This window comes from Dendropsophus ebraccatus, chromosome 12 (genome assembly GCF_027789765.1).
Source record: "Dendropsophus ebraccatus isolate aDenEbr1 chromosome 12, aDenEbr1.pat, whole genome shotgun sequence".
Lineage (NCBI taxonomy): Eukaryota > Metazoa > Chordata > Amphibia > Anura > Hylidae > Dendropsophus > Dendropsophus ebraccatus.
Window position 1 is genome coordinate 78,521,055 of NC_091465.1, and position 16,486 is coordinate 78,537,540.

The 16,486-nt window shown below is 41.8% G+C and overlaps 2 protein-coding genes across 3 annotated transcripts in view; one reads left to right on the forward strand and one right to left on the reverse strand.

Annotated features, from left to right (window-relative positions):
* The window catches only part of LOC138770014 (interferon-inducible GTPase 5-like), a 35,419-nt gene extending 31,889 nt beyond the window's left edge, over positions 1-3,530 (reverse strand). The window contains exon 1 of the mRNA XM_069948853.1: positions 3,463-3,530. The gene's annotated coding sequence lies outside the window, so the exon portion shown is untranslated. The remainder of the gene's footprint in view (positions 1-3,462) is intronic.
* Positions 1-16,486, forward strand: part of LOC138770013 (heat shock cognate 71 kDa protein-like) — a 32,130-nt gene that overhangs the window by 14,394 nt on the left and 1,250 nt on the right. For both annotated transcript variants that reach the window (XM_069948848.1, XM_069948849.1), the window contains exons 2-8: positions 2,380-2,591; positions 6,244-6,449; positions 7,078-7,230; positions 7,319-7,874; positions 9,124-9,326; positions 9,553-9,751; positions 10,987-11,219. In XM_069948848.1, coding sequence (XP_069804949.1) covers positions 2,387-2,591; positions 6,244-6,449; positions 7,078-7,230; positions 7,319-7,874; positions 9,124-9,326; positions 9,553-9,751; positions 10,987-11,219 — 1,755 coding nt within the window. In that variant the 5' untranslated portion in view covers positions 2,380-2,386. The remainder of the gene's footprint in view (positions 1-2,379; positions 2,592-6,243; positions 6,450-7,077; positions 7,231-7,318; positions 7,875-9,123; positions 9,327-9,552; positions 9,752-10,986; positions 11,220-16,486) is intronic.

Sequence of the window (16,486 nt, forward strand, 5' to 3'; positions counted from 1 at the left end):
ATTAATTAAAGGTTCAATGTGCCTTTGACAGATCTGCATAACTATGGGCATTTGGTAGAGTTCCATACTTACCAGCTGCTGTATGTCCTGAAGGAAGTTGTGTATTCTCTTCAGTCTGACACAGTGCTCTCTGCTGCCACCTCTGTCCATCTCAGGAACTGTCCAGAGCAGTAGCAAATCGCCATAGAAAACCTCTTCTGCTCTTCCTGACAGTTCCTGACATGGACAGAGATGGCAACAGAGAGCACTGTGTCAGACTGGAAAGAATACAACACTTCCTGCAGGACATACAGCAACTAATAAGTACTGGAAGACTTGAGATTTTTAAATAGAAGTAAATTGCAAATCTATCTAACTTTCTGACACTAGTTGATTTGAAAGAAAACAAAATCACAAGAGTACCCCTTTAATACATAGCCAAGAAATAAATATATATATATATATATATATATATATATATATATATATATATATAAATACTAGAAAATGTACCCGGCGCTGCCCGGGTATAAAGTGTCAGTGTGTATAGGGGGTCTTGTATACCTGAAGTATATAGTTCGGGGGTCTTGTATACCTGTAGTGTATAGTTTTAGGGTCCTATATACCTGTAGTATATAGTTGGTGGAGTTCCCGTATACCTGTAGTGTATAGTTTTGGGGTCCTGAATACCTGTAGTGTATAGTTTGGGGTTCTGTATACCTGTAGTATAGAGTTGGTGGAGGTGCTGTGGCAGTGTTATCCAGTCACAGTATGGTGGTATTGGTCAGGTCTGGTATGGCAGTGTTATCCAGTCACAGTGTGGCGGTATTGGTCAGGTGTGGCATGGCGGTGTTATCCAGTCACAGTATGGTGGTATTGGTCAGGTCTGGTATGGCAGTGTTATCCAGTCACAGTGTGGCGGTATTGGTCAGGTGTGGTATGGCGGTGTTATCCAGTCACAGTATGGTGGTATTGATCAGGTCTGGTATGGCAGTGTTATCAAGTCACAGTATGGTGGTATTGGTCAGGTCTGGTATGGCAGTGTTATCCAGTCACAGTATGGTGGTATTGGTCAGGTCTGGTGTGGCGGTGTTACCCAATCACAGTATGGCGGTATTGGTCAGGTCTGGTATGGCAGTGTTATCCAGTCACAGTATGGTGGTATTGGTCAGGTCTGGTATGGCAGATTCATCCAGTCACAGTATGGCGGTATGGGTAAGGTCTGGTATAGCGGTGTTATCCAGTCACAGTATGGCGTTATTGGTCAGGTCTTGTATGGCGGTGTTATCCAGTCACAGTGTGTTGGTATTAGTCAGGTCTGGTGTGGTGGTGTTATCCAGTCACCGTATGGCGGTATTGGTCAGGTCTGGTGTGGTGGTGTTATCAAGTCACAGTATGGCGGTATTGGTCAGGTCTGGTATAGCAGTGTTATCCAGTCACAGTGTGGCCGTATTGGTCAGGTGTGGTATGGCAGTGTTATCCAGTCACAGTATGGCCGTATTGGTCAGGTCTGGTATGGCAGTGTTATCCAGCCACAGTGTGGCGGTATTGGTCAGGTATACATGTACTATATAGATGGAGTAGGGGTTCCTGTATACATGTACTGTATAGCTGGAGTAGGGGGGTCCTGTATACATGTACTGTATAGATGGAGTAGGGGGTCCTGTATACATGTACTGTATAGATGGAGTAGGGGGTCCTGTATACATGTACTGTATAGATGGAGTAGGGGGTCCTGTATACATGTACTGTATAGATGGAGTAGGGGGTCCTGTATACATGTACTGTATAGATGGAGTAGGGGGTCCTGTATACATGTACTGTATAGATGGAGTAGGGGGGTCTTGTATACATGTACTGTATAGATGGAGTAGGGGGTCCTGTATACATGTACTGTATAGATGGAGTAGGGGGTACTGTATACATGTACTGTATAGATGGAGTAGGGGGTACTGTATACATGTACTGTATAGATGGAGTAGGGGGTCTATCACTTATTTCTGTGGATCTATTATGAGGCAGCTTCCCTAGCAACCACAGCTCCCTGTGAAAATGAAAGCAGTAATCCTATTGGTTGCTAAGGCTCTCAAATGCCGTTTTCTCTGGGCAGCTGCAGCTAATTATGTGTGTGCAGTGTGGAGATTTTCCAATTCATCTCTATGGGGCGCCTCTCTTTCCTCTCCCCCTCCCCTCCTGTACATCTGGCGGGGACGGGACCTTCGCTAAAACCTTCCCAGGCACCCAATGTATCTGTGTGCCAAATTTGGGGTCAAACGGTTCAGGCGTTTGGAAGTCTATATGGGACAGACAGACAGACAGAAGGACAGACAGACAGACTTTCATTTTTATGATATAGATGTATTAGATGTCTAGAAAATAATAATTATTTTTTTTCCCCAGAGGCAAAATGTCTAAGGGTCCAGCAGTTGGCATTGATTTGGGAACCACCTACTCATGTGTTGGTGTCTTCCAGCATGGTAAAGTGGAGATTATTGCCAATGACCAGGGTAATCGTACCACTCCTAGCTATGTGGCCTTCACTGACACTGAGAGGCTCATCGGGGATGCGGCAAAGAATCAAGTGGCCATGAACCCGACAAACACAGTATTCGGTGAGTAATGCACCTCCCAAGATCCCCATCATTGATGCCTATTGACGCTAGATAAATGAAATTTATCATCAACATATATATCTTGATATAAAAGAAGGTATAGGTCCTCAAGACAAGTCAGGGAATAGTTGGAAATAATGTAGTATAGTAATTGAAATAGTGATTGGTAAACAATAGATGGTCCAAGAGAATAATGAAGTAAAAAACACTTTACTTGATGAGTTAAAAATTATGGTACCATAACCGATCAGTATAGAAAATTAAACAATCAGATATAAAATCATATATAAAAACATGTATAAGAAACCATTTGACCCTAATATTCCAGAATAAGAAATGACAGATAAACTAACAAAATTATATAGATAAATTGGATGATAATAAGCAAATCCAAGCAAGAAATGAACACTAATATGCAGTAATAAAAATAATAAATAAATAATAATGAGCACTAATGGGCAAACGGACAATGTGCAAAGTCTGAGTAAATCCTAGATGAATGGCTCATCCGTAGCTACTATGTATTGATTAGATCGGCAATTATGTATCAAAGATCATCAATATGTAGCCACGAGGTGAATTATCGAACTGTATGCACTGCAGCTGCTTATATGGATTGTATCATGGCCAGATAGTTTAGACGTAGCCGCGGTGTATTTGTTCAATCAGCAGAGTTCATCCATAAACTTTTGGATATCAATGATCCGTGCTCATGTGGCTAGCTGTAAGGATTAGCCGGCAATATGTAAAGTTTTTTGCGGCAAGTGGACAAGATCGGGTTTTAGCAGTTTAGCTATCACGCTTGTAAAGTTAGCGTGCATGCAAGTGGTGGTGTGGTAAAAGTTTGTATGGTGTATGTAACACCTCTCACCCGTCCTGCGAGCTGGGGATTCTCGGAGCGGTGGTCCCTTGTGCGGTATGATGCTCCTGCCGCTGGAAGCGTGTGCCGCGCTCAGCCCTGGTTTGAATGGCTTGTAATATGGTTAGCCAATTAGAGAGTATTTAAAAAGTATTTAAAAATGTTAGCATGCTAAATATGAATAAATGAGAATAGTCTATATAATAGTCTATATACTTTCTTAGTATCTTTCTCAACAGCACAAGTGGTAATGATGTGGTCCCAGTTTTGGTGGGTATATACACAAGGTAGACTGCTGATGATTGATTGAGTTCAATTGTAACCTAGTGGTTATCAGAGTCAGGTGTTAATTGCATTGCCTTGTAATTGGGAAGCAAGACATTTGTCAATTGTTGGGTTTTTCTAGATTGCAACATAGATACAAATTGAGCATAGGTTGATAGGGCGATGAGGACATAATAGGACGCCCAATAATTGTAGCAGACAAAATTTGCATGTTATACAAAAGGAAAGAATAAAAATAAAAATAATGGCATGCAAGATAATAGCAATATTGTGTATTTATCAGATAGGATACAACAAATAGGATACAAAAATATAGAAAAAATATAAAAAGTAACAATATTAGTACATAAAAAATAAAAATAATAATGATACAGGTAAATGTTCTGATATATAGCGTATGTCATTGCATGTGTAATGCATATCATAGACCTAGTCGTGTCTAGGAATGAAATGAAACAAACTAATAGGGTTAGACTTGTACTATTACAGTATGTTGTGTGGCGAAGTTGATGGTGGATCTATAAGTAGAGACCCCTAGGGATCAATCCCTATTATACTGATAACTGTACGCATAGATGTTGATATTTCATTATGTTGAGTGGCGAAGGAATCTGTAAGGAGTGACCGCTAGGGATTCCTTCGCCACTCAACATAATGAAATATCAACATCTATGCGTACAGTTATCAGTATAATAGGGATTGATCCCTAGGGGTCCCTACTTATAGATCCACCATCAACTTCGCCACACAACATACTGTAATAGTACAAGTCTAACCCTATTAGTTTGTTTCATTTCATTCCTAGACACGACTAGGTCTATGATATGCATTACACATGCAATGACATACGCCATATATCAGAACATTTACCTGTATCATTATTATTTTTATTTTTTATGTACTAATATTGTTACTTTTTATATTTTTTCTATATTTTTGTATCCTATTTGTTGTATCCTATCTGATAAATACACAATATTGCTATTATCTTGCATGCCATTATTTTTATTTTTATTCTTTCCTTTTGTATAACATGCAAATTTTGTCTGCTACAATTATTGGGCGTCCTATTATGTCCTCATCGCCCTATCAACCTATGCTCAATTTGTATCTATGTTGCAATCTAGAAAAACCCAACAATTGACAAATGTCTTGCTTCCCAATTACAAGGCAATGCAATTAACACCTGACTCTGATAACCACTAGGTTACAATTGAACTCAATCAATCATCAGCAGTCTACCTTGTGTATATACCCACCAAAACTGGGACCACATCATTACCACTTGTGCTGTTGAGAAAGATACTAAGAAAGTATCGAAACGCATCCAGCTATTTAGACTATTCTCATTTATTCATATTTAGCATGCTAACATTTTTAAATACTTTTTAAATACTCTCTAATTGGCTAACCATATTACAAGCCATTCAAACTCGGATTTGGCGCCAATTCTGCCACGCGGTCCCGCGGGCAACATCAATCATTGCGCATGACCGGAGCTCCGATCTGTATTTGAACCAGGGCTGAGCGCGGCACACGCTTCCAGCGGCAGGAGCATCATACCGCACAAGGGACCACCGCTCCGAGAATCCCCAGCTCGCAGGACGGGTGAGAGGTGTTACATACACCATACAAACTTTTACCACACCACCACTTGCATGCACGCTAACTTTACAAGCGTGATAGCTAAACTGCTAAAACCCGATCTTGTCCACTTGCCGCAAAGAACTATACATATTGCCGGCTAATCCTTACAGCTAGCCACATGAGCACGGATCATTGATATCCAAAAGTTTATGGATGAACTCTGCTGATTGAACAAATACACCGCGGCTACGTCTAAACTATCTGGCCATGATACAATCCATATAAGCAGCTGCAGTGCATACAGTTCGATAATTCACCTCATGGCTACATATTGATGAACTTTGATACATAATTGCCGATCTAATCAATACATAGTAGCTACGGATGAGCCATTCATCTAGGATTTACTCAGACTTTGCACATTGTCCGTTTGCCCATTAGTGCTCATTATTATTTATTTATTATTTTTATTACTGCATATTAGTGTTCATTTCTTGCTTGGATTTGCTTATTATCATCCAATTTATCTATATAATTTTGTTAGTTTATCTGTCATTTCTTATTCTGGAATATTAGGGTCAAATGGTTTCTTATACATGTTTTTATATATGATTTTCTATCTGATTGTTTAATTTTCTATACTGATCGGTTATGGTACCATAATTTTTAACTCATCAAGTAAAGTGTTTTTTACTTCATTATTCTCTTGGACCATCTATTGTTTACCAATCACTATTTCAATTACTATACTACATTATTTCCAACTATTCCCTGACTTGTCTTGAGGACCTATACCTTCTTTTATTTCTTATTTATACTTCAGTCTGTAGGGTACAGACACTCCATAGGTTAACCTCGGCAAGCCACTAGCAGTTGAACTCACACTTACCTCATCCTATATATATCTTAATGTTATAACAGATGCCAAGCGCCTGATTGGCCGCCGCTTCGATGACCCCGTTGTACAATCCGACATGAAGCATTGGCCCTTTACAGTGATAAATGATGGTGGGAGACCCAAGATGCAGGTTGAATACAAAGGGGAGACCAAAACTTTCTATCCTGAAGAAATATCCTCCATGGTTCTGACCAAAATGAAAGAGATTTCGGAGGCCTACCTTGGAAAGGTGAGATAATGGTTTACATGAAACAACTGCCACACCACAGGAAGATGGGTTTCTTTTGAATTTTGCAAAAAAGAGCAATGCCTATTAGAGCCATAAGGGAAACAGATTGCTGATCTCAGGGAGACCAGCCAAAGATAACACTGCCGGCTGCTGTTCAAAGTGCTCAATACAGTGAAATCCTAAGTGCATTACCCCCATGGAACATGAATATGCAAAAAAGAAAGCCCATGGAGCCTCATGTAAGAATCCCGAAACACAGAACTAGCCAGATATGCCTCCGGGAAGGACCCAGCCAGGGGGTGGCTCCTGCAGGGAAACCACCAAAACCACCATATTCAGTGGCCCTATAAGTCAATGTAATGACAAGGGAAAAACCAAGGACAGGTATACATCCACATACAGCTGTTTCAGGGTATTGCCCCTCATCAGTGTGTAGCAGGATTCAGGCTAGGTGAGAGCAATACCTAGTAGAATTTCACCTTAGTCTTCTTGGTAGTGGGCGTTGGTGGTGGTTCCCAATCCTATGTTGCTACTTAGATCAATGAGACTTGACCTACAGTATCTCAAATTTTGAGTTGATCTTTTTATCATATAGTATTTATAAATGAACATATCATATTTTTCCTAGACAATCAATAATGCGGTGATTACAGTTCCCGCTTACTTCAACGATTCCCAGAGACAGGCCACCAAAGATGCCGGAACCATTTCAGGACTCAATGTCCTACGTATCATCAATGAGCCAACTGCAGCTGCTATTGCTTATGGCTTGGACAAAAAGGTAGGAGTAAGAAGGACTTCTAATGTCCTAGTTAAAATGTTGATTGGCTGATATTATCGATCCTTACCTAAATTATCTCTGTCTATAGGTTGGGAGTGAGAGGAATGTCCTAATTTTCGACCTTGGTGGTGGCACATTTGATGTATCCATTCTTACCATTGAGGATGGGATATTTGAAGTAAAGTCGACAGCAGGTGATACTCACTTAGGTGGTGAGGACTTTGATAACCGAATGGTTAACCACTTTGTTGGAGAATTCAAGCGCAAACACAAGAAGGATATCACGGAGAACAAGCGTGCCATACGTCGTCTCCGTACAGCTTGTGAGCGTGCTAAGCGTACCCTGTCTTCCAGTACCCAGGCCAGTATTGAGATTGACTCTCTCTTTGAGGGCATTGACTTTTATACTTCTCTAACCCGTGCACGCTTTGAGGAGCTCAATGCGGACCTCTTCCGTGGCACTCTAGAGCCAGTGGAGAAAGCCCTGCGGGACGCCAAACTGGACAAGGCCCAAGTTCATGATATTGTTCTGGTTGGAGGATCCACGCGCATTCCAAAAATACAAAAACTCCTACAGGACTTCTTCAATGGTAGAGAACTGAACAAGAGCATTAACCCAGATGAGGCTGTGGCCTACGGAGCTGGTGAGACTACTATATATTTTACATCTTCGACTTTCAAATGCCATGTATTCTATAGGTAGAAAAAAAAGTGTATTTTGAAAGCAGCATTGGATGTAAATGGAGAAAAGATAGTATAGAATCATAATATAGTGTCAGAATAGCATCAAAATCAGTGCCAAAACTAAGAATTTTCAAGGTTACTTAGTGTTTTATGTTGATTGTTATGGTGAAACCTTGTTATGGTTTAATACAGAAGAAACCACTGGAACTGGTATTGGCAAAGGGTTTGTTATGGCAACAGCAAAAAAAGTTATTGGCCTGGTGAAAACAATGCAAAATAGGCAAGAGGATATTTTACTTAGAGGATAAGGTGACTGTCTTACTAGAACTTCCTGCAACCGATCATCAGTAGTGATGAGCAAACTTCAGAAAAGTGTCCTGGTCCGGCCACATGGCCCAACCCAAATGCTTGGCAGACAACTCATGGTGTCTGGAAAAGTTGGATGCAGCTCTAGGAAGTCCTGGAAAATATGGATACATCCATAGTATAAAAAGAAAAACAGCTTGCGGCACAAACCTTTTATCATGAAGTCCAACTTAATTGTAGAAAAAACATAATAGTCGTGCAGGGTAGGAAATGGAGGCCACTCTAGCAGTGATGGATGTTTTGTACGTATCAGTACTTCATCTGGCTGCCTAAAGCACTTTCTGCAATAAAGTTGGTCTGCAAGAAAAAGGTTAGTGCCACAAGCTGTTTATGTTTTCTATTTATACTTGGTATTACCTGGTGGCTCCACCATTTTACCGAGCACAACCTACCACCAACATTTTACTGTGACTCCTTACTCCTAGACAGTAAATTGCTGCACACTGGACTCTCTTTTTGTGTAGTTCCAGGTGTATTTCTTCTGTTTTGCCGGGAGTTGCATGCCGAACACATTTTTCTGTTAACTCATCATTAATCATCAGGTCTACTGGATGATCCAAGAATACCACATATGTCTTAAAGATAAGATCCTTAACAGAGGACCCCTGCCCCCATTACCTCAGTTTAGCACTGAGTTTCTAAACCTTGAGACTTCTCGGGAAGAACTTTCTCTGACACATGACTCCCAAACCTTTTCACTTTCCAGCTCCAATTCTGTTGGTTATAAGATCTCTAGATTCATATTAGTATCATGATCTATGATTTTTAGATTTGTAATTATGTTATTTATATTTTTATTGGTTCCACTGACTCTTTTCTTTACTTACTCTTTTCTTTTTTTAGCTGTTCAGGCTGCGATCTTGTCCGGAGACAAGTCCGAAAACGTTCAGGATCTTCTGTTGCTGGATGTGACTCCCCTGTCTCTCGGCATTGAGACTGCTGGAGGAGTCATGACCGTTCTTATCAAACGTAACACCACTATACCCACCAAGCAGACCCAGACCTTTACTACCTACTCTGACAACCAGCCCGGGGTGCTCATTCAGGTAATGAGTCCTGATATAACAGCACTGTATTAAAGGTAGGCAACAGAAAGCGGAGAGGAATATAGCTCATTGCAACCATCTCTTCACCTAGCTTTGCTTCATTGACCACCACGTAATAGACAATATCTGATTGTATCTGGGCAACACAATTAACTAGGGTAATGATAGAAAAAGTTAATAATGACATTTACATACACATTTGATATAATGTCGGCTTTGTTGATAGGTATTTGAGGGTGAAAGAGCGATGACAAAGGACAATAATCTTCTTGGGAAGTTTGAGTTGACTGGCATTCCACCGGCTCCTCGTGGTGTTCCTCAAATTGAGGTGACCTTCGACATTGATGCCAATGGGATTATGAATGTGTCTGCTGTAGACAAGAGCACCGGCAAAGAAAATAAGATTACCATAACCAATGATAAAGGTGAGTGCTGACAAAATGGGCTGACATAGGTGAGGAGCCCCCCGCCGCGGAATCCTGCCTACCTTAGTGTCTCTATGGGATGGCTCGCGCACCGCTGCTCTCCGATCAAAGAATCAACATGTCAATTCCTTGAGCGGAGGGCGACGGAAGCGGAGGCACCCGAGCCATCCCTTAGAGACACTGTGTGACACTGAGGCAGACAGGATTCCGTGGCAGGGAACTCCGCCGCGGAATTCCACCTGTTTTACTCAGCGTGAACTGCCATATATATATATATATATATATATATATATATATATATATATGTAGGCCAGTTGACACTGAGTAAAACAGGTGGAATTCTGCGGTGTGTGTGTGTTAATTGACCCTTTAAGTAATCATTTATGATCTGGTAACCTACAATGAGGAAAAACTGCCTGTGGGGGACCCATACATTCTAAAAATGAAAATGGTACATTGACAAAAAGAAATTTGGTTAGCTCTTCTTCAACACCATTCACACTGGACAGGAGTACATTGCTATGGTTGAAATTGCAAACACACAAAAACACAAAAAATGCAACAGCTCACCGCTTATGGCAAGATAAAGACCCAATACAGATATGGAAATCACCCAAAGCAGCCCCTCCTAACGGCTAAAGAAAACCTCCATAAAAATGAGGCGCTTGACACACCGTTTGCAAATAGTGTGTACCATGCCACCACAGTAAGGTTACCTCATGACCGGGATGAAGCCTACACTATACTTCACCCTCTCCTGGGGTAATAATAAGCCTGTACTCAAGGCATGCAGGATCCAACTAATACTGGCAAAAATTTGTGCTTTTGTATACCTTGATGGTATTAATCTCTCTCTTTAAAAATATTAGGGAGTCACTAGGTATTTCCATGATTTCCATAGACTTATGGAAGGCCGCTGTAGGGGTCAAGTGTGGTCAAGGTTCCAGAGATTAGGTTTTACAGCAGCCCGTAAAATGAGTTGGGTTATCTATGGACATCAGTTTGTTCTGACACCTACTGTAGAGGTGAATACATAAACTGCAATAGTTCACAATTTATTACTGAGTTACTGAATACAAAATACAAATACAAAACCGACTTTCTGAGATCAGCGTCTCTTTGCGTACACCATCCTCCGCCATGGTGATATTTCCGTTCCCGATCTCATGGGATAATAAAACTTTCATATGTATTTGTACTTGAAACCAAAGTTAATGGTATAATTTGTCTTATAGGCCGCCTGAGCAAAGAGGATATCGAGCGTATGGTACAAGAGGCAGACAGATATAAAGCTGAAGATGAAGCTCAGAGAGAGAAAATCTCTGCCAAGAATTCACTGGAGTCTTTGGCCTTCAACATGAAGAGCACAGCTGAGGACGAGAAGCTGAAAGATAAAATAAGCCCAGAGGATAAGCAGAAGATCCTAGACAAGTGCAATGAGGTCATCTCCTGGTTGGACAGAAATCAAGTAAGCATTCCTCCTTGTAATGTGTTTCTAAGAGATCTGCTGCACTTTTTTTTTTATTAGGAATCACCTTAAGGAAAGCGTCAAGACGTTTACTCGACTCAGAAGTCATATATCTTTCAGTTACATAGTTACATAGTTAATACGGTTGAAAAAAGACACATGTCCATCAAGTTCAACCAAGGAGGGGATGGATACAGGGAAGGGGGAGGGGTGATAGGTTCTATACATATGCATTTATATTATTTTGCTCTAAGAACTTGTCTAGGCTGGTTTTGAAGCCCTCTACTGTTTTTGCTGTGACCAGATCCTGTGGTAGACTGTTCCACAGATTCACAGTTCTCATGGTAAAGAAGGCTTGTCGCCTCCGGAGATTGAACCTTTTTTTCTCCAGGCGGAGGCAGTGCCCTCTTGTCCTTTGAGGGGGTTTTACCTGGAACATCTTTTCCCCATATCTCTTGTAGGGGCCATTTATATATTTAAATAAATTAATCATATCTCCCCTTAAACGTCTCTTCTCCAGACTAAACAAATGTAATTCTTTTAATCTCTCCTCATAACTAAGATGCTCCATTCCCCTTATTAGTTTAGTTGCCCGTCTTTGTACCCTCTCCAGCTCTAGAACATCCTTTTTATGAATCGGGTTCCAAAACTGGACGGCATACTCCAGATGAGGCCGCACCAAAGCTTTATAAAGCGGTAATATTATATCCCTGTCCCGAGAGTCCATGCCTGTTTTAATGCATGACAATATCCTGCTGGCCTTAGAAGCAGCTGACTGACATTGTGTACTGTTCTGTAGTCTATTATCTACAAGTACACCCAGATCCTTCTCCATCAGTGACTCTCCCAGAATAACTCCCCCCAGGACATATGATGCATGTGGGTTATTAGTACCCAGGTGCATAACTTTACATTTATCCACATTGAACCTCATTTGCCAAGTGGACGCCCAAACACTCAGTGTGTCTAAGTCATCCTGTAACATCTGCACATCCTCCATAGACTGTACTGTACTACAAAGCTTGGTGTCATCTGCAAAGATAGAAACATTGCTGTTAATTCCATTCTCAATATCATTAATAAACAAGTTAAACAGAAGAGGGCCCAGTACTGACCCTTGGGGTACACCACTTATTACCGGGGACCATTCGGAGTAGGAATCATTGACCACCACTCTCTGGGTACGATTATTAAGCCAGTTTTCAATCCAGTTACACATTAAATTTTCCAAACCAATAGACTTTAACTTACCCATCAGACGTCCATGAGGAACTGTGTCAAACGCTTTTGCAAAATCCAGGTACACTATATCCACAGCCGCGCCGCCATCCAGGCTTCTACTTACCTCTTCATAGAAACATATTAGGTTGGTTTGACAGCTTCTGTCCTTAGTAAAACCATGCTGGTTATCACTTATAATACTATTAGCCACTACATATTCCTGGATGTAGTCCCTTATAAGCCCCTCAAATAGTTTCCCCACAATGGACGTTAAGCTTACGGGTCTATAGTTACCTGGGGAAGTTCGAGAGCCCTTTTTGAAGATCGGCACTACATTTGCCTTACGCCAGTCCCTCGGCACAATACCAGTAAGCAAAGAATCACGGAATATTTCATACAAGGGTAGTGAAATTACAGAACTGAGTTCCCTAAGAACTCTGGGGTGCAATCCATCAGGCCCTGGAGCTTTGGTTACATTGAGTTTGTTTAATTTATCTTGGACCATATCTATAGTAAACCAGTTCAGTACATTACATGTGTTAGCAGCACTGGCCCCACCCACCTCAGTACTGGCCCCACCCACCACAGCTCCATCCTCTTTTGTATATACAGAACTGAAGAACCCATTAAGTAACTCAGCTTTCTCCTGATCCCCAGTTATTAATTCCCCGTCGCCATTATTTAGGGGTCCTACATGCTCTGACCTTGGTTTTTTTGCATTAATATATTTGAAGAATTTTTTGGGGTTTCTTTTGCTTTCTATAGCTACCTGCCTTTCATTGTGAATTTTTGCTGCTTTTATTACATTTTTACAGGTTTTGTTCACTTCTTTGTAATGTTTAAATGCTACAGCTGACCCCTCTGATTTATATTTTTTGAATGCCCCTTTTTTCTCATTTATAGCCCTTCTAACCTCGGTTGTAAGCCATGTGGGATTGGATTTTAACCGTTTATATTTGTTACCCATAGGAATATATTTGGCAGTACAGTTATTTAATGTGGATTTGAAGATTTCCCATTTATTAGCTGTATCCGTATGTGACAGCAGCCGCTCCCAGTCTATGCCCTGAAGTTCTGCCCTTAACCCAGGAAAATTGGCCCTTTTAAAATTAAGAGTTTTTGCCCTCCCAACATGCTTTTCTTTTCTACACTTTAAGCTAAAAGTCACTATATTGTGGTCACTATTCCCCAGGTGTTCATGGACAGTGACATCCCCAACCAGCTCAGCGTTGTTAGAAATAACCAGATCCAACAAGGCATCACTTCTAGTTGGCTCCTCCACAAACTGGCCCAGAAAATTATCCTGCAGGAGGTTAAGAAATTCCCTCCCCTTTGTGGTTTTAGCTGAACCGTGACCCCAATCTATATCTGGGTAGTTGAGGTCCCCCATTATCACTACTGTTCCCTCCCGGGCAGCCCGCTCTATTTGTCTATTCAACTGGCCATCTACCTCCTCAGTAATGTTGGGGGGTCTATAGATTACACCAAGAATAATTTTTTCACTCTTTACCTCCTTCTGTAGTTCTACCCATAATGCTTCCACATCATCACAGTCATCGCCCACTATTGCATCTTTTACACTCACTTTAATATCATTTCTGACATACAGACATACTCCTCCTCCCCTTCTGCCCACCCGGTCCCTTCTGAACAACGTAAATCCCTGAATATTGACAGCCCAGTCATGTGAGGAGTCCAGCCATGTCTCAGTCACACCAACCACATCAATGGACTCCTCCAGAACCAAGGCCTCCAGCTCCCCCATCTTGCTGGCTAGACTTCTGGCATTAGTAACCATACACTTTATATTACCATCGAGTTTAACCGCTTCATTATAAGAAATGGGATTTATTACTGTGCTGTGGCTACAATCATCCTCACTGTTCATCCGCAACATATGGATCTCCCTATGCACTGCTCTTATCCTCCCCCCACAGGACCCTTCTCCTCCCTCCTCATTGTTCTGTCCCCTCTCTAACCTATCTGCCACTACATTACATACTTCATTGTCCTCCCTCCACATCCCTAGTTTAAAAACCCCTCCACCCCTTCTAGGATTCTCTCCCCCAGCACAGCGGACCCCCTTCCATTAAGGTGCAAATTATCTGCGGAAAACAGATTGTACCCCAATGAAAAGTCAGCCCAGTGCTCTAAAAACCCAAACCCTTCTCCTCTACACCACGACTTGAGCCATGCATTTAACTCCCTAAGCTCCCGCTGTCTTTCCTGTGATGCGCATGGCACAGGCAGTATTCCAGAGAATACCACCTTGGAGGTCCTTCCCTTCAACTTAGCACCTAGTTCTCTAAAATTATTTTTAATAGACCTCCACCTACCTTGTATCCTGTCATTGGTTCCCACATGGACCACGACAGCTGGGTCATCCCCAGCCCCCCCAAGTAATTTATCCACCCTTTCCACCACATGCCGAACCCTGGCACCAGGGAGACAGCAAACCATTCGGTTGAGGCGGTCTTGGCGACAAATTATTCTATCCGTCTTCCTGATTATAGAATCCCCTATAACCACTAGCTGTCTAGGCCTACCTACAATACCATCCCGCCCACTACTAGTTGGACTGTTCCCCCGGCTGTTAGGGAGAACAGGTTCCACTAGAGCTGCCATTTCTGACACGGATGCCCTTGCATCATCACCTAACTTGGCAATTTTGCTTGGGCATATAGTAGGAGAAGTGGCCTTCCTTTTCTTGGATCCCTTACTGGTCCCTCTAACTACATTAACCCAGCTACTTACTTGGGCCTCCTGATCTATATCACCACCCTCCATCACTACCCCACTAACTTCCTGCTCAGTGAGCCGAAGTTCCCTCTCAAGGTGGCCAAGTTCCCTCAGTGTTGCAATATGCTTCTCCAGATCTCTAACTCGAGCTTCTAGATGGGCAACATGCTCACATCTGTCACAGCGGTACTCACCCTGGAACACCTGCTCCAGTTGTGCGTACATGCGGCAGACTGCGCACTGAATGAATCCTTCCATCCTGCTAGCCATCATCCTCAGTGAAACAAAAACAGTGAAAAAGAAAGAGATTAGCACTTACCAGAACTTGTAACTCCTTCTTTCAACTCCTTTTTTAAACTCCACTTATTTTCAACCACTTGTCAGCAAGCACAGTGAGCAAGCACACACAGTGAGTGCTGAGCCTTGATTTAAGCACCTGAGATCAATTAACCCCACCCCCAGGTGCAGAGCAGACCAGAGAAAAAAAAAACAGTTTGGACCTGTTTAACTAAGCAACTATGGCACTAGCTATCTATGCACTGCAGCAATGCACACCACACAATTGCACAAAAACAACAATATATCAGTCACTCCAAACCCACAGAATCACCAACAACTCCTTTTTTAAACTCCACTTATTTTCAACCACTTGTCAGCAAGCACAGTGAGCAAGCACACACAGTGAGTGCTGAGCCTTGATTTAAGCACCTGAGATCAATTAACCCCACCCCCAGGTGCAGAGCAGACCAGAGAAAAAAAAAACAGTTTGGACCTGTTTAACTAAGCAACTATGGCACTAGCTATCTATGCACTGCAGCAATGCACACCACACAATTGCACAAAAACAACAATATATCAGTCACTCCAAACCCACAGAATCACCAACAACTCCTTTTTTAAACTCCACTTATTTTCAACCACTTGTTAGCAAGCACAGTGAGCAAGCACACACAGTGAGTGCTGAGCCTTGATTTAAGCACCTGAGATCAATTAACCCCACCCCCAGGTGCAGAGCAGACCAGAGAAAAAAAAAACAGTTTGGACCTGTTTAACTAAGCAACTATGGCACTAGCTATCTATGCACTGCAGCAATGCACACCACACAATTGCACAAAAACAACAATATATCAGTCACTCCAAACCCACAGAATCACCAACAACTCCTTTTTTAAACTCCACTTATTTTCAACCACTTGTCAGCAAGCACAGTGAGCAAGCAGTTATGAGAACTTTCCACACTATGCATATGATTTAATAGTTTACTGCAGTAATATTATAATGTCTATATCTGCCAAGATAATTTTATT